Source organism: Neodiprion pinetum, chromosome 2, assembly GCF_021155775.2.
Source record: "Neodiprion pinetum isolate iyNeoPine1 chromosome 2, iyNeoPine1.2, whole genome shotgun sequence".
In the NCBI taxonomy this organism is placed as follows: Eukaryota; Metazoa; Arthropoda; class Insecta; order Hymenoptera; family Diprionidae; genus Neodiprion; species Neodiprion pinetum.
Window position 1 is genome coordinate 7,169,754 of NC_060233.1, and position 26,045 is coordinate 7,195,798.

Sequence of the window (26,045 nt, forward strand, 5' to 3'; positions counted from 1 at the left end):
CTCCTCTCCTCTCCTCTCCTCTCCTCTCCTCTCCTCTCCTCTCCTCTCCTCTCCTCTCCTCTCCTCTCCTCTCCTCCTCGCGCCTCTTCGCTCGTCCTTTTTACGCGCTACGCACACAAATATGACAACAACGCTCTTGTATACTTTATCTGCTTTCGAACGATGGCCCGTCCATAGCCTGCGGTGGTTGCAATATGCGCAGTTTCGAGCTAATGAAATATGCGAAATCTCGTTCCGATAAGCGTACAGACAGCCTGGTACCGGAGATCGTCGTGTCGTCTCCTCTTTCCGTCTTCAATTCACGCCCCGAGAATCGCGGGCCGGTCTCAAAGTCTCGCGGCCATGCATGTATGCACAACCCGCGCACCGTATTTGTCATTTTACACAGAGTCCCTCACATCGAACGTTTTCACCTAACGGGCGGAAGATGCGGAGACGATTTTTTTTTTTTTTTCAACTTTTTTTGTCAAGGAAGAAAAAGAAAACGAACGCCGAAAGAGAAACGCGTGTTTCTTCTTTTTTTTTCTTGCAGTTTTGATTTGATTTGAATTTTTTTTTTTTTTTTGCTTTGGTTTTTTATGTTCTAAAAATTTACAAAACCGAAGAGGAAACGTCGGAGATCGAGAGACGGATCGAGCCTTCTTTGTACGTGTGATCTATTAATTCGAAACTACGAGGCTGCAGTTCGTTCTATCCTATCTCTGCATGTACGAGACGAGCGTTTATATTTAATTCATCACTTCGCGCAGTGTCATTGACTCGTTCGGTTACAACTGTGACAAAAGATTATACGCCGTTACGACTGTATGCGAGTATAATGTGAAAATACGTGCGTGTCATAATATTGATATAATACGTATGATATTGAAGGCGAGGAGGAACGAAAGCCTCGGCTGTTTCTTCTGTGTGGTGAAAAAATTAAGGATGGGCTTTTTTAATTTATCGTTGTCGTTTTTGTTCGGACAAATTAAGTCGGGAATACCTTGATCGATATTTATTCGAAATTTGATCAGTTTCTTGTTGAATTAACCCGAAACCGTTGCCCAAATTTCAACCGAATCGTTCAATCCGTTTTCGAGTTGTCGCCGAACGGAAATATTCTCTGATGCTTGCTAATCTCGCGGCTTGTACGATTTTTTCCCATAATACGAATCATTTGTCGGTTACGAAAAAACCCCAAAGAAGTATTACAAACATATATTAATTATATAATATTATATATTATATAATTATATAATATTATAATAAATTATTACGCGAAATAAAAACACCCTTTATGTTTTTTTTTTTTTTTTTTTCTTGTACATTTCATTCCTCCTATGTCTATAATATCGGTGTCTACCTATACATATATTGCACAACTATTATTATACACATTATAAACGCTGCGCATATAATGAACTTCTGGGGTCACGGACTGTTTTCACAATTCGTACAACATTTACAAACTAGTTTCTATAATCGAGCAACCGACACACTCGAACGTTGCGAACAACGGCGGGTGAATGGATGGTTGGGGGGGGGGGGGGGGGGGAGGGAGGGGGTTCGCGGATCTAATCGCACGTCTGAAATACCATTATTCGTGTCTACTCTCCGCTTTATTATTGCGCCTTGGTAAAGTTCAAAAGTTTCGCAAGAAAAAATCTACTAATTTAAGTGTAATACTTTGGATTTATAGGCGGAAAATTATTTTCTCGAAAATTTCCGTATATAATCCGTTTATCCTTTGGATCGAAGTGAGGTAAAATATAAAACCGGTGAATTAAATGCTTTGCAATTTTTTTTTTTTTTTTGAAAAAAAACCAATATTAATAATAATAACAATAATAATAATAATAAGTAACATCATCTGTTATTTTAGGTGTATATAGATAATTATCGTCAATAGTTGGCAATCGATGAAGTGAAATTTATTTAACTATATAAATTCAATATGTTTCAATAATAAAAAAAAAAAAAATGTCTAACCGATCTGAAAAATGATTTGATCGACATGTAAACCGGAAATTCGTAACCTTGTTGAAAGAAAATGTACGGTACAATTTCGATTACTTCTTGATTCGAATAATATTTGAAGATGAAGACTTTTTTGGCGACATCAGGCTGTAGGAAAAAAAGTTTGTAAGAAAAAAGAAGAAAAAAGAAAAAAAAAAATTCGATCTCATTTAATTCAACAAATCTCGTCTTTCGGTTTAAATTGAGGATACGTCGAAAGTTCTTTTAATCTCATACGCGTCGGACGAATTACACGTGTCCTTGTTTTGTCACATGTGCGACGATCTGCATCGTGCTACATAAATCTACACACATGATACATAATCTGTGCGTATTCGTGTAACATGTCGTGGAAGAAATTTGTGGGGAGGGGTGGTCAGATTTTAACTGGAGCGTGTAGTCGTAAAAGTGGTTGGTTTTTTTTTTTTTTTGTTTTTTGTTCTTCTTGTCCCACTGGTATATAATTGAATACGACGATGTAGTTTTTGCGCGGGATCGTATGGCTTATACACATTTATACACAGCCTGTAATCGTGACGCAATTCACGCGTATGAAAAAGCACGAGCTAAGAACGAAACCGTTTGCCAATCGGGAGTTTCCGCTAATGATAATAATGAAAAATAATCCATTATTCTCTACCGATTAATCGAATATAATCGATTATTTTTCTTGAAAATTGGTCTTCGTTTTTTTATTTCCATGAACGACGCAGTACGATATCAATTTGTATGATTAAAATATCAATTATTATCATTTTCTTACTTACTCGGTTCATATTTGATACAATTGGTGAAAGATGAATGAATATTTTCTACATGAAATCGAAAAATACTTTTGAATGAAACTATAAATTGTCATAAAACTTTTCCGCTATATAGACTATATACTGAAATTTACGGAAAAATTTGGTTTCAAATGCACCGTTTCAAAAAAAAAAAATACGAAACAATCGATTAATCAATTCATTTTCACCGATTCAATCGAGTCGTGTTGGATTATTTTTTTGGACTCGATCAATCGACGCGTCGATTATTTATCGCTCAGTGTGTCGTCGATAGTTTCTGCATTACTCGTAAAATTGGTTAATCTATGAGATTGAATAATGTCCTGAATTTTCTGCTTATCCCAAAAGTAGGCTAAATACGGCTTGGGTATTGATTTTGAGTTTCAGCGATATTGAATTATCGCAATAGGTGGAAAAAAAAGTGAGCGAATGACGATAATTTAAAAATAATCGTAGTAAAAAATTCTCTGGTCGAAACAAAAAATTGTATTCTCATTTTTCACCTGTAACTATGTTTCATCGGTTATGGTAGAAAAAAATATCCAGATAATAATTGTGTAATTGTCTAATTGCTTGAATTCTTGCCGAGCTTCGTAATTTGGAAATTGTCATCTGTAGCGTACGAAAAAAAAAAAGGCAACATTCATCGACGGTTCTGTTTTCCTCTTGGGGTACGAAATAACTAGGTGTAAATTAAGAAGAATATTGAGAAAAAAAGGAGAGAGAGAGAGAGAGAGAGAGAGAGAGAGAGAGGTTGAATTTCTCTAAAATAAGTGGAATGCGAGACGGGCGACAGGTAATCGGGCGAGCATTATTATTGCCGTCTCCTCCCGAAAGTTTGAGAGGCTGTAATTACTGCGACATGATTTGAAGGGAGGCGTCGAATTCGTTTTCTAAATGCCACTTAAAATCAACAAATCAACCAGAAATACATCAGACAAAGCTTTTGCCAGTTTGTAATTGTCCGCTTCGTATGAAATATTCACGCCTTCGTCTCTTCAGGCTTGACAATTTTCATTTGTTCGTTTTAAAAAATATATCTCGACCGTAAATAAGTCATTAAACGATTCCACAAAAAAGTTCAGCCCACCTTAGTCGTGGCAAATTCGATTCAACGGTGACGTTTCGCTGTTAGATTATAGATTGGCATGAATTTCACACGAATCAATGTCTAATTTGCACTTTGTATTTTTTTTTTTTACTGAAATTTTCCTAGATTTTTTTTCAAATTTTGTTGCTTCGTTACGTTGAGAAGCTAACAATAATCGATGCATCGATTAATCCAGTCCAAAAAAATAGTCGAAGACGATTCGATTGAATCGGTTAAAATTAATCGATCAATCGATTTTTTCATATTTTTTTGAAACTGTGCATTTGAAACCAAAATTTCGTAAATTTCAGTCTGTAGTCTATATAGCGGAAAAGTTTTTTGATGATTTATAGTTTCATTCAAGAGTATTTTTCGATTTCAGGTGAAAGTATTCATTCGTCTTTCATTAATTGTATCAAATCGGTACTTAGTAAGTAAAACAACGATCACGATTGATACTTCAATCACATAAATTGATATTGTACTGCATCGTTAGTGGGAATGAAAACCAAAAACCGATTGTGAGGAAAAATAATCGATCGTACTTTATTAATCGGGTTAAAAAAAATCGATCATCTTTGATCATTCACAGCAAAAGCTTCGAATCGATTAGAAAAAAATTTTAGAACATCGTCCCGATTGTAATTTAAATCGAAATCAATCGTCTCGTTCGGTTTTTGGTTTTTAACCCTTGCCTGAACCGACTTTACTCTCGATATTATTCTACGGCCTCAAGATTCGTTTCAAACACACAACAGTTACATAATTATATATTTCGGTGTTTCTCGTATAATTCCAGCACCTTCTCTCATAGCCCGATGTTATATAGCCATGTACACATTATCTTGAACCATATAAATTGAAGTATAATGAGACTATATAATAAACATTGTCAATAAAACATACGGAGATAGATAAAGTGCCGAGTCGATAATTATATTATACATGCAGAGCATATCCGTAGCGCGCATGTTGGTTAAATCAGCAGATTACATGACGTACGCTGAAATTATTATAAACATTTTTTTCTCTCTCTCTTCTTACACGCAAAGGCGTGTACATATGTAAATCTTGAATGACAGGGAATGATCGATCGCTTTGCTGACCGTATTTGTTATTATTAAAGGCCGCACATTTATAAAAACGATGCAGATTCTTCCGATTCTTTGATACGCCTGCATTCAACACTCTTGCTTCGTAAGAATTGTTAATGACGTTTTCGAAGAGGTGTGGCCCTGGCTCGAGATAAAGCGACGCCTTACGCAATTTTTAAATACTATTTTTTAACCGCTTATTATCGTGTCGTTTTCACTTTTACGGCTTTTAAGTTCGGTGAACGCCATTTTTCGAAGCGGTTCGAACCTCGGTTCGATTGTTATTTCTTTTTCGAGTAAGGTAGAGATTCTTAGCACTAGCCGCGGATTCGAATTACGTGAGTTAAGTGGTCGGAATAAACTATTTATTCAATTATTAAAATGCTAACTATCGTTGGAAATGGTCAATTCACTGAAATGTAAGGGGACGATGCAGGAAAAATTTCGAATATCCGAGCCAGCGTTTCTCGATACCGAAAAAGTGACTGACAGCAAGATTCTGCGTACATTTCTCGAAAAAAAAAAATATATATATATATATATATATGTATATGTGTGTATATATGCATAATATTCGTGGAGAATGGAATTTGGAATCTTGGATAAGAGTTCGCGGCGTCTATTATGATCAATCGGAAACACAGAACGAACGTCGTCATAAACGCGTGAAATACGCGTTACGTGTGCAGAATTCTCTATTTTTTTCTTTTTCCCTTTTTTTATTCCTCTTTATTTTCGTTCTACTTTACACGTTATGTACGGATAGGTGTTATACATACAATATTTTACGAGCGTCTGGTTTGTCTCCTGTTTTTTGGTCCGTCGAATGTCGCGTAGATTGGGTGTACAAGTTATTAGTACAAACAGAGCGAAGAAGAAGAAGAAGAAAGAAAAGAAAAGAAAAGAAAAGAAAAGAAAAGAAAAGAAAAGAAAAGAAAAGAAAAGAAAAGAAAAATAAATAGATGAGTCGAAACGAAACATGACAGATGATTTAAGAAAACTAACGAAAAAAAGTCTTAACCGTGAAAACAGAGACTTGATTAGCAAAAGTTTCGAGTTTTTCCCTTTTTCTTTCATCTATCTCCTGTAAATTCAACAATATCTCTACTTTTTCGAGGTATATCTTCAAGTGTATTGTTAATTCTTCAATCGATATACGTAACAAACATTACTCAATACTCACGAGGATATAAATTATTCATTGTTAAACAACCGCTATACATTTGCAAAGATATTTTGCGCGTAATAACGTCCAATTCGTTGCAAGCTTAAATCAACGAATGATTTTTCTCTACCTCACTGCCAAGTATTAATATCAACATTGATTATCCGGTTGTAAAACATCTTTTTCTTTTTACGATCGGTGTTCTTGCACGGTTTTTATAGTATGTATACGTTAAAGGTACAAACATTATTGCGCAGTCTACAAGAAAGTTGAAATTTCACATTCTGTCCGAATTCGAAAATGTAACGTCGAGAGGAATTTCGATGGGATCGTTCTCGAGATAAAATAAAAGACAACGGTAACAACGAATATGATTGAAAATATCTTGCCGGTACGACGAAAGTGATCCGGTTAAAATTGATTAAATAAAATTGTAAAACACGCTGCAATGGAATGAAGAAAAAGTAAAATAAAGAAAAAAAAAAAACATCTTATACACGATCGAAAATGGAGGCGGGGTCGGAGACTGCAGGCGGTAGCAGCCTGCGAGTCTGGCAACTTCGGTGCTGACCTTTCCTCCGCAGCCTTTGGCCCCAAAGCCGAGTTGTTGCATTGAATATTAGCGATAAGAATAATCGCCCATCGGCACGGCGGAAACTTTCCACTGAGCGAGTGATCCATATATTTTCTGGATCGCTCGCTCTTGGCGCGTATCGCGACGACGCGTGCTCGTTTGGAATGGTATACCTACGTTTTACCCTGTGCTAAATATTCGCGGGATCGATATTCCTCGACCTTGCATCATCGATGATTCATTTATTTGTGTTTGTATTTTTATTTGTATTTTCATATCGCCGCGTCGAGCAGACGGTTTCAAAGGCGACGTCACGCTTTGGTGCAAAATGCTGCTACCCGGGGTCACTAAGCGAGTTTACAACCTTCAGAGTAAACAGCTGGTCAAGCTATTTAGCCGCATGTTCAACAAGGACGAGGACGAGATGTTGGAACACCTTGAGCAGGGCGATGTCGCCGAGACTATACACGCGGCGTTCGAGAATAGTTCGCTTCTTCAACCCAGCGCCCAGAGCCACCTCACGATACGGGAGGTAAACCAACGTTCGAATATATACATATATATATACCTATATATAGCGATAACATACCGTGTGTACGTGAGGAATGTGCGCACCTTATGCGCGTGCGTCAAGTCGTTCGAATTTTATTGGCCGACAGTTATCCCAATCGCGACTGCCAGAAAATGTCCCTAGGAGCTCACCGTTAACTGTTGGCAATTGCTGTCGGTGTTGTTACGAAAAACAGTTCGTCGATTCGCAGCTGATTCGATGTAAAATAAATCAGACACGCGTTAATCGTGTCAATCAAATCGTCAGATTGCGAACATGCATGAGAACATTGCGAACTCGAAAGAGGTTATGTTACGTAACATAACTAACCTCTTCCGAGTTTGCAAGAGAAGCGCCAAGTTTCGGTCAAGTATTTTGTTGGTAATGATTTCCGGATTACAGTAATAAATTGACCGTCGAAGGAATTCGACGATTTTATTTACACGATTACCGCGTGTCTGATTTATTTTACTTAGGATCAGCTCCGAATCGACGAACTGTTTTTCGTAACAACATCGACAGCAATTGCCAACAGGTAACGGTGAGCTCCTAGGGACATTTTCTGGCAGTCGCGATTGGGATAACTGTCGGCCAATAAAATTCGAACGACTTGACGCACGCGCACAAGGTGCACACTTGTCTCATGGACACGCGGTATAGTTTTAGAAACAGTAATATGAATGGGAAAAAGTGTCTGAACGCAGCTGGAAGACGCGGGATTGTCATTTTCGTACATCGCTGAGACGAAATTGGCTACGCGCAAAGGGGAGCTGAATTTGTCGACGATTATTGGATTCAAACCAATCTAGAACGTCTTAGACGAGTCACTGTGGTCGGATTGCTTCCATTGAGACGCCCGTTTTGCATTTCATTAAATACATGATTCGATTATCACGCCTAACTCGGCTTCCGGCTGATCGACGTTCTCGAAATGAGAGCCGGAAACTAACTATTTGCGATTGCGAGTTGTACGGAAGTGGGTGAAATCCTTAGTTTGTTACAGGTTGACCAATTTCTTGACAAACTCTCACTGCTGACCAAGGAGGACGAACAAATCCAACATTTCAAGTCCATTGTTACCAGGTAAATAGAAAAATATCTCTGTTTCGTGAGAACTTGGACGGTCTAAACTCATACCTATTTTTAAGAGTTTTTTTAAACATTTGTTTTTTTTAATTAAATGAATACACAGAAATTTGAGTTTGTTGGCTTTATCATTTACAGTTTCGAGAACATTTTAATGAACGTTTTCATTCAAATTAATGATCAAATGGTGAAATGGCTTATATAGGTAGCATGAATCGCTTCGAAGCGCGTACAAATATAAGTTGATGATAAATATTCTCTTTAGATGCACTGCGAATGACTTGAAGATGATCATCAGACAGGTGAAACATGACTTGAGAATTACAGCCGGTCCGAAACACATGTGAGTATAGTTTCGAATCGGTTTCAATTACCGGCGGATTAGCGATTTCTTTGCCAATGCGAAGACCGACTTTGATCCGATTTTAACGCTGTTGTTGTTTTTTTTTTTTTTTTCAAACGCTTTTCAACAGCTTAGACGCCATCCACGACGACGCGTATGCTGCGTTCCAATCATCGCGTGATCTCGAGACAGTCGTGTCCAGATTCGTTGAGGATTCACCCTTGTTTTCAAGCTCAAAAAAATCGGCTGGTAATCGTGAGACCGATCCGAAGAGAACTTCTACCGGTAGCAAAGTCGGTCTGACTTTGATGACGCCGGTTTTACCGATGCTGGTGAGTCTCGATCAGTCGATCCAAGCTTTGATCAAGCATGATAAATACTACGAATTTTCTCTGCTGCGCAAAGTTGGATGGTTCGAAAATCGATATATTTTATTCAGTTTTTTATGGCTTAGTCGCCAATTGATAATTATATATTGATATAATCCGAATTTGAAAAGTTCCGATAGCGCATAATTTTGAATTATTCCGTGGCGAAATCCAAAACAGAAAAAGATCAAAGTGGTGAAATTTCACCAAGCCAGAAATTTATGAAACTGAAAATCTTTGAACATTCGGAATTCCGATGTTTCGCATTTTAAAATTTTTTCGTTTCCGTACTTTCGGAACTTTGATGTTTCGTCAAAATTTGACTTCCTTACTTCAAGTTTCGCCGTCAAATAATTCGGAATTTAGAATTTTCGGAACTTCCCAAATTTGGATTTTCAACTCCGCCCCATATTGGTGAACTACGAAGATCCGTTTAAAAATACAAAAACAGTAAATAATATTGATATTCTAAAGAAAAACTTGAAGGTTGATGCTTTACTTGAAATCACATAAAAAAAAAATGTCAAAAATCTATTAAACCCGTTCGATTTAATTTTACACAGTTTACAGCGAACCAAATTGCTTAATCTGTAAATCGATCGTCCAAACTCCGATTGATTTCATTCAAACAGTACCTATGTACGATACGTTACGATGACTTACACAAAAGCGCTTCACCAATCGAGGCTTTGAGCTTTACAGAGCGTTTGCAGGAAAACGCTTCCGGTTCAGTTTGTTCGGGGAATATAAATGCCGACAGGGGTAGAGGATTTTGTATTGTCGAGCCTCACAAGAGCGCATCATCAATGCTCCGTTGACGAGCACTCGCATCTTTGCAATGGTTTTTATTTCATTCCTCCCTTATTATTTGTCGACACCGATGAAAAGTGAATAGAGGATCGCGACAACAGCGTAAAAATATTTCCTATATTCTTATCGTTCTCGATTTCAATTTTTATTTTCCTTTTTCCTTTTTTTTACTTATTTTTAATAAAATTTTCATTTTTTTTTCTCTCTCTCTCTCTCTCTCTCTCTACACCCGTTTCCAAGTTTCAAGCTCGGATGATTCATCGAAATATTGAAAAGTTTAAAATGCAGGAATTACTTTCCAACCTTTTCCTGCGTGGGCAGAGTTTCTTTCGGAGCGAGTTTCGTCCTGAATAATATATCAAAGAAAGTGCTTATTTCGCGTGTGGGTAAAATGTATGCAGATAAACATCGAGACCGATTCGAACGTTCGCTGATACGTACAACTCATGGGAAAGTAAAACGGACGAAATCGATCTTTGTCGAAGCAAATACGCGCGAATGAATATCATTTATATACGTACACCTAAATCGAAAGGCGGTGAAAACTTTACCTCGAATTCGAACAAATATCTCACCTCATTATTTTCAATTGTCTTGAGAAGATTTTTACTTTAAACTCGGTATCATAGAAATCAAATTTTTCCCATATTTCAAAAAGAGATATATTTTCAATTAAATAATCTACGTTGCTTAACTTTCTTGATCCGACATTTTTTAAAAAAGGGTAAATTTGAATCTTACGTTATTATCGAAGGTTAAAAAAAATCGCGTCAATATTTTACGAAATTTATTCATCACCGGAGAGTTTTTTGGTTTTTTTTTCTCATCGAAACGCTGTATGAGGTATAAAAAAAAAATTTTCTTTTCATATCCACGAAAAGTTTTCGACACAATTTTTGTATTAGAATTAACTTCGTATCTCGAATGATTTGAAAAAAAAAAAAAAAAAATTTTCGATTCGAATTTTCGTCGAGTATACGCCAGAGTTTTTACGCATAAGAGGTTCACCGCGATAAAATAAAAAATTTTTTTAAATAATTTCCAAACCGCATCCAAGCTTTTCTTTAATGTTTTTGAAAAATACGGTCTATCTTCAGCTTGAACGTGAATTTCACTTTATAATTGGGATCGCAGGCCGAGGCGTGCAAGTCTGTAGAAATGGCGATGAGGAAATGTCCGGACGGGATGCTCTCGGAGATCAAATACGACGGTGAACGTGTTCAAGTCCACAAGCAGGGTAACCAGTTCCGGTACTTCAGTCGCTCCTTGAAACCCGTCATGCCGCACAAGGTAAGCTAATCGAGTCTAAATATTTTCCTAGAGTAGCCGGAGGGTGGGTGTCCGTTCTGAGGGTCCGACGGCGACCTCGCATCATGAATCCCTGTGTAGTTGGAGACGAGCTGCGCGACCGCCTTCAAAATTAACCCAACATTACACGCCCCCGATACTCGAATAACGTTGAAGTTTCTTCCAGTTTCGCGGTTCGAAAGGCGATTTGGGTCCGGGTCCGGGCGATCAGAAGACTCGTTTTCAAATCTTTTTTTGGGGATTTTTGGAAAAGAAAAAATGCCAGTATGAAAAGTAACAATTTATTCGACGATATTCGTAAAATCCTGAAAATGTTACAAGGATCAGGTTTAGTATCGTTACAGTAACGATGCGTGTTTGGGGAAAAATCGTTACTTCGCACAATTAAAATCGTCTGAAGGAATTACATGGGCTTCGAAGGTTGAAAAAAGCATATTTTCTCTAATTTTGTTTGAAATATAATAAAAAAGTTATTTTATTCAAACCTTAGGCATATAAAAGAACAACATTTGAACGATATTTTATTAAATTTTCGTTTAAAGATTTTGAAAGTTGAGCTGTTGAGGCCTGCACTGAGAAAAATTTCATTCGTAACTAGAAAAATTGAGTAGAACAATTATCGTTTAAAAAACTGTTTGAATAATGTTGAAACTACGAAAAACGAGGTGCGCGTAAATATTTTGCGCTATCGTCGATCCTTTTTTGGTTATTGCAACGCAAAAACAGTTTCTGAGGTTTACTCTAGTTTTTTAGTTAAATTAAAATAGCAACGGCGATCGTAATGAGAAAGAATAGCAACGGATACTAGACTTTCCGGTAACAGCTGGAAAATTAATTTTGGATAGTTTAAACTCTCTTTTGTTTTTCCTCCCTGGAATCAAGGCGTAAAAATAGGGTTGATCGAGGCGCAGAATCTGAAGCGAATCGATGTGATTAAATGTTTGTTCGGTCACCAAACGACGGTCACCATGACCAATGAATGATCGGGGTTAAACTTGTAAACTCCATACGGCTCTGGACGCACCTACGTGAAAATTCCGCGAATAAATGGGTGTGTATCATGCGCACAATTAACGAAACACTCCTTTAGAATTTATAGCCACGGTAGAAATTCAAGTTGTTCGAGGCTAGGCAACCTCTCTCCTCAACCTTTAATCTTTACGCGTTATAAAAGATCTAAAATCCTTTTCGTTTCACCTATGCGTGGTTTTTTTGATTCTCTTTTTGTTTTTTTGAATTGTTTCAGCTCCGGAAATGTCGTTCTTTTCAAAATTTCTTATAATTCATTCGAATTTTAAGTTTTAGGAAATAACAACGAAATTGATTGGATAATTTTCCAAAAAGTGGAGCTAATTTTCTTGTCACATATATTCGGTTAATAGATTTACGAGAAATTTATTCATTTACCTCTTTCAAATCACTTTCGTTTTACCAACGGGGCCCAAGATCAGAATTTTAATCAAGTGGTCTCTTCTCTCTTCTTTTCAAGATCAGATCGTTTTTTTATGATCGACATTCCTTCAACGATATATTATTCCGAAGTACGGGAAACTACTATAAAAATACGCTGAGAGAAATTTTTAGTTCCGGTTACCGCTCGGTCCTTGACTACTTTCATTTTTTACCAGAATCGAAAAATATAGTTCCAGGTAGAAAATGAAAATTAGTTTTCTAGCCGTTGCCGGAAAGTCTAGTATCCGTTACTCTATTCTTTCTCATTACGATCACTCTAGCTATATTTTTTCGCAACTGTTGCGAAAATTTAACGCTCGTGCAACGACAAATTGACGTTAAAGTCTTGTTCAATTAAAAAAAGTAGAGTAAACCGAAGAAATTGATTTTGCGTTGCAGTTATCAAAAAGGGATCGACGATAGCGCAAAATGGTTGGGCGTAGCTCGTTTTTCGTAATTCCAACAATATTGAAACAGTGTTTTTTTAACGATACCTGTTTTACTCAATTTTTCTAGTTAAAAATGTAATTCAAATGTAATTTTCCTCAGTGTACGAAATCGAAAACTCTTCAATTCCGGCATGAATCCGTACCTACCAACTACTCGATGTTCGGTCACGCCGTTTCGCGGCAAGATCCGATCATCCCTCAACCCCCGTAACTACGCAGCGATGCGTATATAAAGGGGAGCGCCGGTCCGCGTGGGAGTAGATGGTCTATTACTCTGTATCTCAACGGTTAGCAATGTATCTCCCATGCGCCTTTTACCTTCTCTCAACCTTTCCCTTCCACGACACGCCGATGTTATACATCTGCCTACCGCCTACCTACTTGTAACCGGGAAAAACTTTTGGTTAACGGCAACACCATTCGAGAGTGTAAATCTTCGACGACGAATCGCACTTGCCAATTCTCTATACTGTTCCCGAACCATCGGGCAACCCTTCGATCTCTGATCAGCTATGTCTTTATAGTCTTACCGTTTAACCCTTTCAGTCACAGAAGCCACTGTGGTGGTAACACCTTTTTTTCTTTTATATTCGTTGGGATATGAGCATAAATAATCTTGTTGTAAAGTAAGAATATATTTTGTATAACGTCATGACTAGTTTGTATGGCTCGAAGAAAGAAAAGGCGTTAGGTCATTCTTCGAGGGGCTTATCTTTGTTTGCGAAGAATAAGATATACAAACGGCTAAAAACTACCAGCGCTCGATGCGCTCAATTCGACCGTTCAATTGGTCAGTTCTCCGGCAACTCTCAGTCAGGATAGTCGTTTGAATAATAAATAAAATATAAATACTCTACTTGAACCTCTGTCATTAAATACAACACCTGAAACCCAATTTCCAATAATATTCAATGTAAAATTCTCAACTTTTTCGCATTTTCAGGTAAAGAAATTACTTAAACTTTCGAATGATTAGGATTTTTTTTATCGATCCGTAATTGATTACAATTGTTATTAATAAACATGTGCAAAAAAAAAAAAAAAAGAAAACCATACGTATTTTCAGGCATGTAATTCGTTAGCGGAGAGATTTTATAACAAACGTATGGTAAAAACGCTTGGAATTCATTGGTTGACAAACTGAGATCTCAGAATGGCCATTAGATTTACAAAATTGAACGTATAGATTTCATGTAGATTTCAACCTCCTTAGAGGTTCATATAGATATTATCTATCTACCTAAAATCGTACTGTCTCAAAATAAATATTCATATAAATCTCATTCGAGAACACTGTCTAAAACAATGTCGATAATCCATCCAGTTTTCACCCCATTTGAGTGGTTGTTTTTAGTTTTATTAAATTTTTAACGTTAGATTCGCATTCAGTGTAGAAAAATTAAAGAAAAAAAAAAAAAAACGGAATGCGTGACTGAAAGGGTTAAGGATAATCCTGATCCTTGATATTTGTTTGTTTGAAATTTCTGCAGGTGAACCACTTCCACGATTTTATATCGAAAGCATTTCCAGGAGGTGATGATCTCATACTAGACACCGAAGTCCTCATGATTGACACAAACACCGGAAAACCGTTACCCTTCGGATCTCTTGGTGTTCACAAAGCAAGTTCATTTTCATTCCATTTACTGCTTGCCTGCAGAAAGACGAATCTTCGAATGTGTTGTGAATAAGTTTGTATTATTTAACATTTGTGTTTCAGAAAGCTCAATTCAAGGACGCCAACGTTTGTTTGTTCGTGTTCGATTGTTTGTACTACAATGGCGAAACATTGATGGATAAGTATGTTACCGATGTATTCTATGCTTTGTCTAGAATCCTCCAGCTACAGTCAATTAACCGAGTCTAATTTCTTGCTAATGATTTTCGTTCGGTCAAAAAAATATTTCCAAGTGATCTGAGCTCGAAAAGTGGCGTAATTAAAGTTTCCGTTTCGTTTTTACTTCATTCTGTAAGACAGTGTCGTTTTTGAGCAGTAATTAGAATCCAGGATTATTCCGGTGAAATATGTTAACAACTTGAAAAAACTATTTCAGATCGATGCAAAAACGGCGGTCAATTCTGAAAGAAAAAATGGTTGTTATACCAAATCGAATAATGTTATCAGAAGTCGAGGAAGTTCAGGTATGAGAACAAATCTTTATCAAGATATAAAAAAAGTCGATACGATATTCCTTCGGTGCTTTTTTAAAATAACTTTTTATTCTTCCAGGATCCGAAAGACTTGGCTCACATGATTGCGAAAGTTATAAAAATGGGTCTGGAAGGACTTGTTCTGAAGGATGTAACGGTTCGTACTATCGAAATACTTAACCATGTCTTGATTTTTAACGGATTTAACATCACGGTTTTGATCAATCGTCCGAAATGGAACCGGATTTGATCTGGCTGTGAAGTTTCTTAAAAGCGTTCTTTGGCTTGTTAGATACTTGGGCTACAATTTCTTGAGTTTACTTTAGTTACGTTCCCAAGTTTTTTTGAGACTTTGATTTCAAGCTACTGAAAACTAGACCGTCTTATGAAATTTTTTCACAAACTTGTCTCAGATTTTGAATATAAAAATCTATTTTCAATTAATACCGAATTCGATTTCGGACGGTCTTTGCTTGTCGATAAGTGCAATCGCTACTTTTATCGTCACCGCTAATTTTTCAAAAAGTTGTTAAAAATCAAATCTCCGTAGTATCAACTGATTCTTGAAATGTCATCTCGCTTACCAATCCATCCGTTTCTCTAACGCAGGGAAAATACGAGCCAGGAAAACGACACTGGCTAAAGGTAAAGAAGGACTATTTGCTCGATGGTGCGATGGCCGATAGTGCAGATTTGGTTGTTCTCGGCGCATGGTACGGCACCGGGAAAAAAGGTTCGAATCACCGCTTTTTATCGAGTGTTAGAAACCACCTTGATATATTCCCGCCAAGCCTCAAGTATTTCAAAAACGTTCTCGGCTTCTCCACAGTTTACCAAAACTTGATATGCAATTTAGTGTGAAAAAATGATAGGCAACTCTTCGATAACATTTTACGAGACCTTACCGAATTCTGAAATTTTATGTTTCACGACAATTCTTAGGTGGCATGATGTCGGTGTTCTTGATGGGCTGTTTCGACGAGGACCGAAATCGTTGGCTCACAGTCACTAAGGTATAGAAATAAAACATTTCCCCTCTCTCTTTTCCCAATACTCATTTTACTATATTATCGCATTTTTAACTTTGCATTTTTCACTATTATCTCGCCTGCAAAGTTGATCTGTTATGATGAAACCCACATATTCATAACGAGCTGTTATCACTGAATTATAATCAAATTAGCCTCTCGAATGAATATAAAATTTGACTCATGTTTTCTGTGAGTAACGTTACTATTTCTTTTACACATATATTATGTACCTTTTTCTCTGATTTACTGAAAGGATACACATGATTAGCCAGTCATACATGAATTTTCTGGATAAATTTGTTTTCCATTTTCTTGTCTCCTCGTCATCGCATCTCTGTCATTCTGCGAAATTCAAGTGATAATCGGCCACAGGTTCACACGGGTCACGATGACGTTACTCTCGAGCGACTCCAGGGTGAATTGAAGATGGAAAAAATCGGCAAAGACGTGAATCTGCTGCCGAGTTGGCTCCACGCGAACAAGGCAATGGTCCCGGACTTTGTGGCTAAGGACCCGAAGGTTGGCATATGCTTAAATTCCAAATTCTGTGGACTTTACTTCTCGATATGTGGCCTATAACCCAGGGCCGTTATGCAATACGGACTCTAAGCAGTCTGTGTAAAGAAATTATGGAACTTGGCGTGGTAATATTTACACCGAAAAATGCCGCATCGAATATTTTCGCATGTAATTTATTATCCATATACGCGTAAATAAATACACACGTGGTATTTGAGTTCGTCGAATAGTTGAGATTTCAAGCCAACAATTTATTACCGCATATAAATTCGATCGAAGGTTGAATTTACTTTCATATTATTTAGGATACGTGTTCGGTATTTTAGAAATGAACAAATTTAACCGCGATTATTGAATTTTATTATTGTTTGTATTTTCAATTCGCGTGACGAACGTTTTACTACTTTTGAGTCAATTCCCCGCAATCGCGTTGCCTCTGTAAAACTGAATTATGTGGCTGGAAAACCGGAAAACGGAACATTGGTATACTTCGATGTTTTCGGGTGCAAAAAAGAAAGAAATTATAATTCACTGTAAATTTCGCGTGCATGGTGAGAAGAAAGTTACCAAATTTTCGTAGCGGTGAGAAACGTTGGTGAATTCTGTAATTCTTGCATGAATGTGATCATTCTTGAATCAAATTATCCGAACAATGATAATTTCGACTGGAATCATAGTATAATGTAAGTTTTTTTTCGATTGAACTCGGTGAAAAATTAATTGTGATCGAATTTTTAAATGTGAAAGATGTTGAAACTGAGCTGCCGCGAAGCATCGGGCTAAGTTTTTATCTCCGAAAGCCAGACCCGGTACCTGAAAAATCTATATTATCCGGGATTGAGAGTCGGATTAAAGTATTGTATGAAAAAAGGGACGACGTGCATCTTTTGTCAAGACAGCTCAAGTCTCTCAAGACCTATAAGAATTATATAACTCATCTGAATCGACAGGGGTACATTATAATTTTGTATGTATATATTGTATATGTGTGTGTATGTGTGTTATTGATTCGCAGAAACAGCCCGTCTGGGAAATAACCGGGGCAGAATTCACGAACCAAGGAGTTCACACGGCTGACGGAATCAGCATTCGATTTCCTCGAGTAACCCGCATCCGGGATGACAAGGATTGGAAGACCGCGACGTCGCTGAAAGAATTGCGGACTCTCTTCGCGAGAAGTTCCGATTCCGTTGACGTCAGTCTACTGCTGGGAAATCAGACCACGAGGTGATTACAATCTGTATCTTAATTTTGTGATACACGAATAACATGATACATGACGATTAGTATCCTGACGATATTAGCTTCTAATGTCCGTTTTGTTTTTTTTCTTTTTTCCACAGCACTTCGACCGTACAGCGATCCCTGGATTCGATGCTGAAACCGAAGGCGGAAAAATCGGAGATTGAAAACGACGGTAATTCCGGCAACAATCAGGAGGAACTAGATGAAAAATCCGAGACGGAGAAATGCGATGAAAAAAACCCCTCGTTGTTATCTCGGAACGGAATTGCTCGGGGCAATGGAAGCGAAGTGAAACTCGAAGGCGATGTTAAAACGGCCACCGAAATCAAGGAAGAACCTAAGAGCCACGGCGAAGACGCTCATCCGTCGACTCGTCGTGGTGCAAAGCGGAAAAGCGACGTCCTAATCGATGTCAAAATGAAGAAGGAACCCGATTTTTCAACAACGTCAACCTCTTCTGAAGGGGATGGATTATCCAAGAGGAAGAGATTACCTCGGGATCTCGATGAATCGGACTACACTGATCACGTGAGTTTAGCTGGTTATCACCTTGTATTTTATAGACAAATTGACCGAACAATCTTTTGTCTTTATCGACGATTCTTTTCATTCAGACGACCAACAAAGCGTTCAAAACTGTCCGAGTTTTACTGGCGCGGGACGTAAAGAAGGACAGGCGAAAAGCTCTTCGAAACATTCTGAAAACGTATCCTTTTATAGAAATCTTGAAGGTCGGTTATGATCGTCTCGAACATCACAAGTAGGTATAAATGTTTGCTTCTTTTTGTCAAGAATAGTCCAACTCTAATTACCACGATCATATAAATCAGGTACTTTGTTTAATGAAGCAGGAAATCGATGATAATAACGGGTTAACATTCGTATTTGTTTTTAAAGCGAAAATTTTTAGGATGGCTTAAGCCTTCTTTAAAAAACCGATTGACAAACCCGTTCAGTAATAAACCCGAGGCTGAATCGTGTAGACTCTGCGATCTTTTTCAATACGGGTATAAAAAAATGTGAAAGGCTTATGAGTGGAGTAGCAAATACCTTTGAACTTTCGAATTTGTGAAAAAAAAAAAATCATGGGTTTGCCGGAATCCCTTGTATAATCTCATTTGCCGTTTTAATATTGCGTTCGAGAAGAAATCAATATTTCCATTGGCGAATCCCACGGGATTTGCGATTTTTTTCTCATTCTTTTTATTTGCATCACGTTATATGGAGAGCGGAAAAATGAGCAAGGGAAAGAGTGAAAAACCCAATGAACACATATTTATATCTACGCAAACTCTTGAAACCTTTCTTTCGTGTGTATTTATGTACCGTACGCTTATTACTTGTACCTGAAGTCGATAAAATTGCTTCTTCACTGAAGCGAGAAAACGAGTAAAAGGAAAGAAAAAAACATGCAATGTAACGAAGGAATCGTTTGTTTGAATTCGAATGAAAGATGAAAAATAAGGTTGTTATTTCTTATAAACTTAATTGGCGATTGATCACGTGCGCCTGACCAATCGAACGGTAAATAATAACAACGATAATAACAATATTAACGAGTCCTTCGGCCATCGTTGAGCAAATTTTTCGATGACGCGAAATGGAGTGTAGTACCTATCTACCGTTTACCAATACCGAAACCAACCTTTGGTCACATCTCGGGAAATTCAAGTTACATTCCTCCGTAAAGTAAACGTTGTTGGCGGATGCCCCAACTCTCTGTACCTATACTTATAGCACTTTTTGCAACCTAGAGAGCAATTCAAAAGTCACTTTTTCCTCTTAAAAGTTTTCACGCGAATGAGCGGAAAGTTTTCTACCGACAAATATCGTTAGCTTATGTGTAAGTGACGGAAAAGTTTTCTTGTTGGTCAGCAGCCTGTCGTGTTTAACATAATTTTGAAACTCGCAATGTGAGGTTTGGTGCATTTTTCTTTACCTTACTTGTTTTGAAACACCCGTGTTCAACTTATGTATCGTGGACACGAGTAGCGGGAAACAAGAGACTTGTCTTCGCATTCGCAAAGTATGTATGTACTCCGCACATACCTATGTATACTAGCAGGCAGACGGAATAACAGTTTGCTTGCCACGGAAATAGGGCAACCCGTTGACTCTTTCAACTGCAAAAGCTTCGGTCGCAAATCGCCACTGCAGTCACGTATTTACATACATCGATTTTAGCGTAGCCCTTTTTACGATTGAATAAACAAATAATCAGTTCGATTGGGGTTTGGTTTATTCAAAATATTGTTGTTTTATCGCGTCTAGTCGATTTTTCGAAGTCTAGGTCAACTAATGAAGTTGAAAAAGTTACGGTCTTACCGCACCCGGTGAAACGGTACAGCTGGATCATGTAATATTTCTGATTCACGAAGCGGAAAATGAGATGAAGCGAGTTTGATATATTTTTAGTTTCACTGCATGGATTAGACTTGAATCAGTCACCAAACGAGATCGTTTTAGAGACAAAATCGCATATTTCCCAATAAATAACGACTGTACATTTATAAAAATTACATTATTATAACCAGAATTTAGCTGAATATGCCTGATTCGTGAATCTGGGCTTTAGGTGTGAAATTAGGCCTGTCTCAACGATACCTTTTTCTGGGTAACTTGGTAACGCGTTATTTGTAGCGATTTTCCTTCGCGGAGCGAACGACAGTAAGGATCTCCTTGTTTTTTTTTTTTCTTTTTTTTTCTTTCTTGGAATTAGTATACCTCCTTGCCAGCTCCTTTGACTGCAAGCTTATCAGTATCAAATTGCATCAGTCTCGTACATTGGATCTGGAGAATTAGTTTAGCTCCACTGCAGCTAACAATCATTCACTCATACAGCAGCGCTATTTCAACTAGACATTTACTAGAGAATAACTTATCAATTCACGAATAGTCGTCATTAACGGTACTAGGAAATTGTTTCGACGCTCTTAAAATTTATTTCGAGGAATGGTCTGGAATTGTGTTTAATACAGTATCGGAATTTTCCCGTGTATTTATTTGGTTGAACAAAGTAAACCCATCATCGTGTGTAAGTGTGGAAAATTTGAAAAGCCATTCACTACTTGAATTTTTATTTGTTTCCCAACACTCGATGCCGAGTTGCCAATTGGCCCGAAAATATGCCTCAACCATCGACGGGCAAAGTGGTGCTGGATTCTGGAGCCACCGGAAACCCTGCTGTATTGACGCTAGGGTCAACAAGAGAAAACAACCATGGTAGATAGTCAACGATACTGGTGTGCATCGTCGCAGTCCCAAGTACACATCCTGCAGTCAATATGGGCCGACTGCCGTACATTGAAGCAGTGTTGATCGCTGCTAGTTCCCCGTTAATAATTAAAGGTCCTCCAGAGTCTCCGCCACACATACTTTGCGGATCTTGCCCTTGGCCCCGGGCGCACAATACTCTGTTCGGTATATCTTCAATGTTACAGTTCGGGTTGCCGCTGCAACGAAGCGAACCAGCCTTGAATTGGGCATTGCACACGTCCCAGGGCACAAGGACCGACTGTCCGCGTAAAAGAGTTTGGGGATATGCGTTGTATCCTATCTTTCCCCAGCCCACGACGGTGGCCGGAGTGCCAGGGGGGTAACGGGTGCCTGGTGGCGTAAGGGTGATCGCTTTAAGTCCACCGCTGACCATGTCTTCCACGGTTCTTATGAGGGCGACGTCGAAGGCGTACCGTCTCGGGTCGTTCTGGGGGTGGATCACGCATTGAGCAGCGTGTATCTGCTGTGGCTGACCAAGCTGCCAGTTAGAACGGTATATTTCTATCGCCTGACATCTAGCCCTGAATATACAGTGAGCCGCAGTGACGATCCAGTAGTTGCTTATTATGCTGCCGCCGCAGAGATTTCCGTCCGCGACGAGTCTCACCAAAAATGGAAAATCTGCGGGATTGGCTTGCTGTCCATTTATGATGCGCCTGCCAGAATCGTTGTCACTGTATGGCGATGCGAGCACGGTTGACCTTGAGCTTCCATGGAGAAGAAGTAGTAACGGGGCACACGTAAGAATAGTGGATAAAGTATTGAGCTTCATGATGTTCGTGAGTCCGCAGCACTCTGTTTCCGACCCAGACTTATTCCCTGATTCATATACCGTGTGCAATCCGCTTATCATTCAATCGTCCAACTGTGTTGAGAAAATTACCTTCACATTCATTCGGATTTCATTACACCTCTTGTTCATTAGCTGCGCGATGCAATGGCACCGTTGCGAATCGTCACGCGTGATAAGCGCCAACCCTCGAAAGATCGATTATAGGCTGTTCAAATGAAATTTTACCGCAGGAATGCATTATACACGTGTCTCGAAAACGGTGTGGTCTGAAATGATTCTGAACAATTTATTGAACTGCAATGAAAAAATTCGCACTCACTCATGTGGTTCAATCTTAATATGTCACGTCTTGTTAGTTTCGTGCTTGACGAGGGTTCCGAGCGATATTTCAGAGTATTTTGAAGCAGATAGCTTATACAAGTTATGCTGTAAATTAAGTTGGCAATATTTTTTCTCGACACGTTGTAGTAAAACAAGATTTCATCAAAATCACTTCAATTGTAAAAGTGTCCATTAGTGTTTTCTGCAAACCATTATACCCCGACAACGTGCACAAAATATGAATAGTTTCGCAAGTAGAAGCATCAAAATGGCAGAAAAGAATTATTTTATCCACACGGAATTACATATGTAACCGTCGAACTTCCGCCGGATGTGTCGCGGGTTTGTTCGACCCCAAAGTGCGCGGCTTGCAAATGCTCAGTTCGTTGTTGCAACTCGGACTGGTACGTTCGGAGGTATGTTTATCGTCGACGGTGATAGGTTTATGATATTATAATTCCCTATATTCGACGAATCCGTGTTTATTGAAACGATAAAATTGATATAATGTAAACTAAATGGTGCCTTCTACTTGGCGTAAAAATAATGTGATAAGCTGGCTATTCCTTGTTCAACATTGGCAATTTGCACGTATTGCTCAGTGCGCGTGCCTCGCTACGGCGAGTGGTATTTGTATTCAAATTCGTGACACCAAGGACGTGCGGATTAGTACACCTGCATTAGAACGACGAGAGAATGGACACCAAAGCTTAGTTGCACTACGAATGGCTTGTGGCCGAGAAAAGATTGGCTTATGTACCCCTCGCTGTGAGGAAGGGAAGCGGAAATAGTGGGCTTCGGTTATCTTGATGGTGCGAACTCGCCCTTGCCAATATGGCCGCCGGTGCGTTATGAAATGACTGATGGCTCAGGACGCCAACTGAAAGTGAATGCGATGCTTTTGAAATTTATTTCGAGGGATGATCGGGAATTGTGTTTAACACAGTATCGGAATTTTTCCATGTATTTATTTGATTGACCAAAGTAAACCCATCATCGTGTGTAAAAATGGAAAATGTTAAAAGCCATCCACTAATCAGATTTTTATTTGTTCCCCATCACCCGTTACCGCCTTGATAATCGGTCCGGAAATATACCTCAGCTTTCGATGACTAAAGTATTGCTGGATTCTGGAGCTACTGGAAACCCTGCCGTATTGACGCTAGGGTCAACAAGAGAAAATAACCATGGTAGATAGTCAACGATACTGGTGTGCATCGTCGCACTCCCAAGTATACATCCTGCACTGAACGTGGGGCGACTGGTGTATATTGCAGCCGTGTTGATCGCTGCTAGATTCCCGTTAATAATGAAAGGTCCTCCAGAATCCCCGCCACAACCACTTTGCGGAGCCGACCCTTGGCCCTGCGCGCACAATATTCTGTTCGGTATATTTTCACAGTTCGGGTTGCCTCTGCAACGATTCGAACCAGACTTGTACTGGGCATTGCACACGTCCCAGGGCACAAGGACAGACTGTCCGCGTAAAAGAGTTTGGGGATATGCGTTGTATCCTATCTTTCCCCAGCCCACGATGGTGGCCGGGGTGCCAGGAGGGTAACGGGTGCCTGGTGGCGTAAGGGTGATCGCTTTAAGTCCACCGCTGACCATGTCTTCCACGGTTCTTATGAGGGCGATGTCGAAGGCGTGCCGTGTTGGGTCATACTGGGGGTGGATCACGCATTGTGCTGCGTGTATCGGCGGCGGCTGACCACGCTGTGAATTCGAAGGGTATATTTCTATCGCCTGACATCTAGCCCTGAATATACAGTGACACGCAGTGACGATCCAGTAGTTGCTTATTATGCTGCCGCCACAGAGTATTCCGTCCGAGACGAGTTTCACGAAAAATGGAAAATCTGCGGGATTGGCTTGCTGTCCGTTCATGATGCGCCTGCCAGAATCGTTGCTACCGTAAGGCGATGCGAGCGCGGTTGACCTTGAGCTTCCATGGAGAAGGAGTAGTAACGGGGCACACGTAAAAATAACAGATAAAGTATTGAGCTTCATATTGCTCGTCGGTTCGCAGCACTTTGTTTTCGATCCAAACTTACTCCCTGATTCATATACCGTGTGCAATTCGCTTATCATTCTATCCTCGCAACCGTGTTCGGAACATTACCTTCAGGTTCATTCGAATTTCATTACACCTGTTGTTCATTAGCTACGCGATCCATGGCGCCGTTACGAATCGTCACGCGTGATAACCGTAAGCCTTCGAAAGATCGATTATAGATTATTCAAATGAAAATTTACTGCACGAGAGCATTATACACGTGTCTCGAAAACAGTATGGTCTGAAATGTTTCTGAACAATTTGTTCAACTGCGTTAAAAATTCTCACACGCTCATGTGGTTCAATCTTCATATGTCACGTCTTGTTAGTTTCGTGCTTGACGAGGGTTCCGGGCGATTTTTCACGATTTACATATAACGAAAGAAACTTGGTCAAAAATATATTTGTTAGACTGGAATAAAAAAAAAAAACAATGACATCACCATCTTTGGTTTACTATCGTTGATATTTTTTCTATATGTTTCACTGATTCAACTCTGGAGAACAAAGTATCAACATGTTTCTCTATACCATATCATATTATGTGTTACTTATACAGACCGTACAACTAATTGAGTCCCTAGAGTGTATAAAATCCTGCACTGTAGTCGAATGCTAAGCCGCCACTTTACTGTACCTTTGATCTTGCTCTTCAGCTAGCCTAGAAAGTCTACTCTTGTCAGATAGGCATAGTATTGTCAGATTCCGGATCTGTCTGAATATCGTCCGCGCAATATCCATCGGGCTGAGTGAAAGAACATATCCACAACAGATAGTCAACCACAGTAGTGTGCAGCGTCGACGTTCCCATTCCACATTCACCGCCCATCCCAGGTCCAATGTAGATTGAGGCAATGTTAACACCAGCGATTAACCCGTCGGCTATAAGAGGTTCCCCAGAATCGCCGCTGCAAATACTTCGAGGAGATGTCCCGTACCTTCTGCACACAAAACTTTCTTCGGTGTATCAGGAAGGTCACACAGTTAAAGAGGTCCATCCGGCACTGCGACCTGCTAGACTTAAACTCTTAATCGTTAAACTTACTCGTCCAGTAATTGCCGACAACAGTACCGCTGCAGAGCAAACCATCCACATCCAGTCTTACCGAATACAAGAAATCTCTCGAGTTGGTTGGCTTGTTTCCCGCTCATGACACGCTTACCGCTATAGACGGTTTTACTCGTCGCCGGGACTTTATTTGGGATTCCGTCCTTAGACCTGTGGCAATAAATGGGAGCAAATCAGAATCCTCGAGAAATTGTTGACTATCGTGGTTGAACTGGTGTTGACACTCTTCTCTGCTATTAGTTCTTTGCCGATTCTTATTCCGTGCATAATGCACTTGTATGATTAATAAATCGTCAAAACCGCCGCAGGGATGAAAGATCCTGTATGCTTACGCAGACTCAATGGAAATGCTTTTTGCCCACATGACAGAATGGTCCCAAAGCTGAATGAACAATGGTGATGGTCAATAACATTTAACCCAGCTATGCGTGACCTAGCTGCTAGAAGTAAACCAAGTTCTACTGATCGGCTAAGACTCAGGGTGGAGAAAAAACTTTTCAATTTGCCATAAATTT

General features: G+C 39.1%; 3 protein-coding genes across 4 annotated transcripts in view; 1 reads left to right on the forward strand and 2 right to left on the reverse strand.

Annotated features, from left to right (window-relative positions):
• DNAlig3 (DNA ligase 3) overlaps nucleotides 1-26,045 on the forward strand; it is a 78,815-nt gene that overhangs the window by 42,755 nt on the left and 10,015 nt on the right. For both annotated transcript variants that reach the window (XM_069133397.1, XM_069133396.1), the window contains exons 4-18: nucleotides 6,997-7,235; nucleotides 8,257-8,336; nucleotides 8,605-8,682; nucleotides 8,813-9,014; nucleotides 10,995-11,150; nucleotides 14,560-14,695; nucleotides 14,794-14,869; nucleotides 15,124-15,211; nucleotides 15,300-15,377; nucleotides 15,830-15,953; nucleotides 16,163-16,233; nucleotides 16,624-16,770; nucleotides 17,786-17,997; nucleotides 18,114-18,543; nucleotides 18,630-18,721. In XM_069133397.1, the coding sequence (XP_068989498.1) occupies nucleotides 6,997-7,235; nucleotides 8,257-8,336; nucleotides 8,605-8,682; nucleotides 8,813-9,014; nucleotides 10,995-11,150; nucleotides 14,560-14,695; nucleotides 14,794-14,869; nucleotides 15,124-15,211; nucleotides 15,300-15,377; nucleotides 15,830-15,953; nucleotides 16,163-16,233; nucleotides 16,624-16,770; nucleotides 17,786-17,997; nucleotides 18,114-18,543; nucleotides 18,630-18,721 (2,209 nt within the window). The remainder of the gene's footprint in view (nucleotides 1-6,996; nucleotides 7,236-8,256; nucleotides 8,337-8,604; nucleotides 8,683-8,812; nucleotides 9,015-10,994; nucleotides 11,151-14,559; nucleotides 14,696-14,793; nucleotides 14,870-15,123; nucleotides 15,212-15,299; nucleotides 15,378-15,829; nucleotides 15,954-16,162; nucleotides 16,234-16,623; nucleotides 16,771-17,785; nucleotides 17,998-18,113; nucleotides 18,544-18,629; nucleotides 18,722-26,045) is intronic.
• On the reverse strand, nucleotides 20,996-22,130 carry LOC124212842 (tryptase delta-like). Its single transcript, XM_046613358.2, has one exon. The coding sequence runs from the start codon at nucleotides 22,061-22,063 to the stop codon at nucleotides 21,146-21,148; it is 918 nt and encodes a 305-aa protein (XP_046469314.1). The 5' UTR covers nucleotides 22,064-22,130; the 3' UTR covers nucleotides 20,996-21,145.
• On the reverse strand, nucleotides 23,357-24,477 carry LOC124212843 (tryptase delta-like). The gene has a single exon (XM_046613359.2). It carries the CDS (start codon nucleotides 24,413-24,415, stop codon nucleotides 23,504-23,506), a length of 912 nt encoding a protein of 303 aa, XP_046469315.1. The 5' UTR covers nucleotides 24,416-24,477; the 3' UTR covers nucleotides 23,357-23,503.

Excerpts from the sequence above, each read along its gene's own strand:
- LOC124212842 (XM_046613358.2), bottom strand. The coding sequence starts at position 22,063 with ATGAAGCTCAATACTTTATCCACTATTCTTACGTGTGCCCCGTTACTA.
- LOC124212843 (XM_046613359.2), bottom strand. The coding sequence starts at position 24,415 with ATGAAGCTCAATACTTTATCTGTTATTTTTACGTGTGCCCCGTTACTA.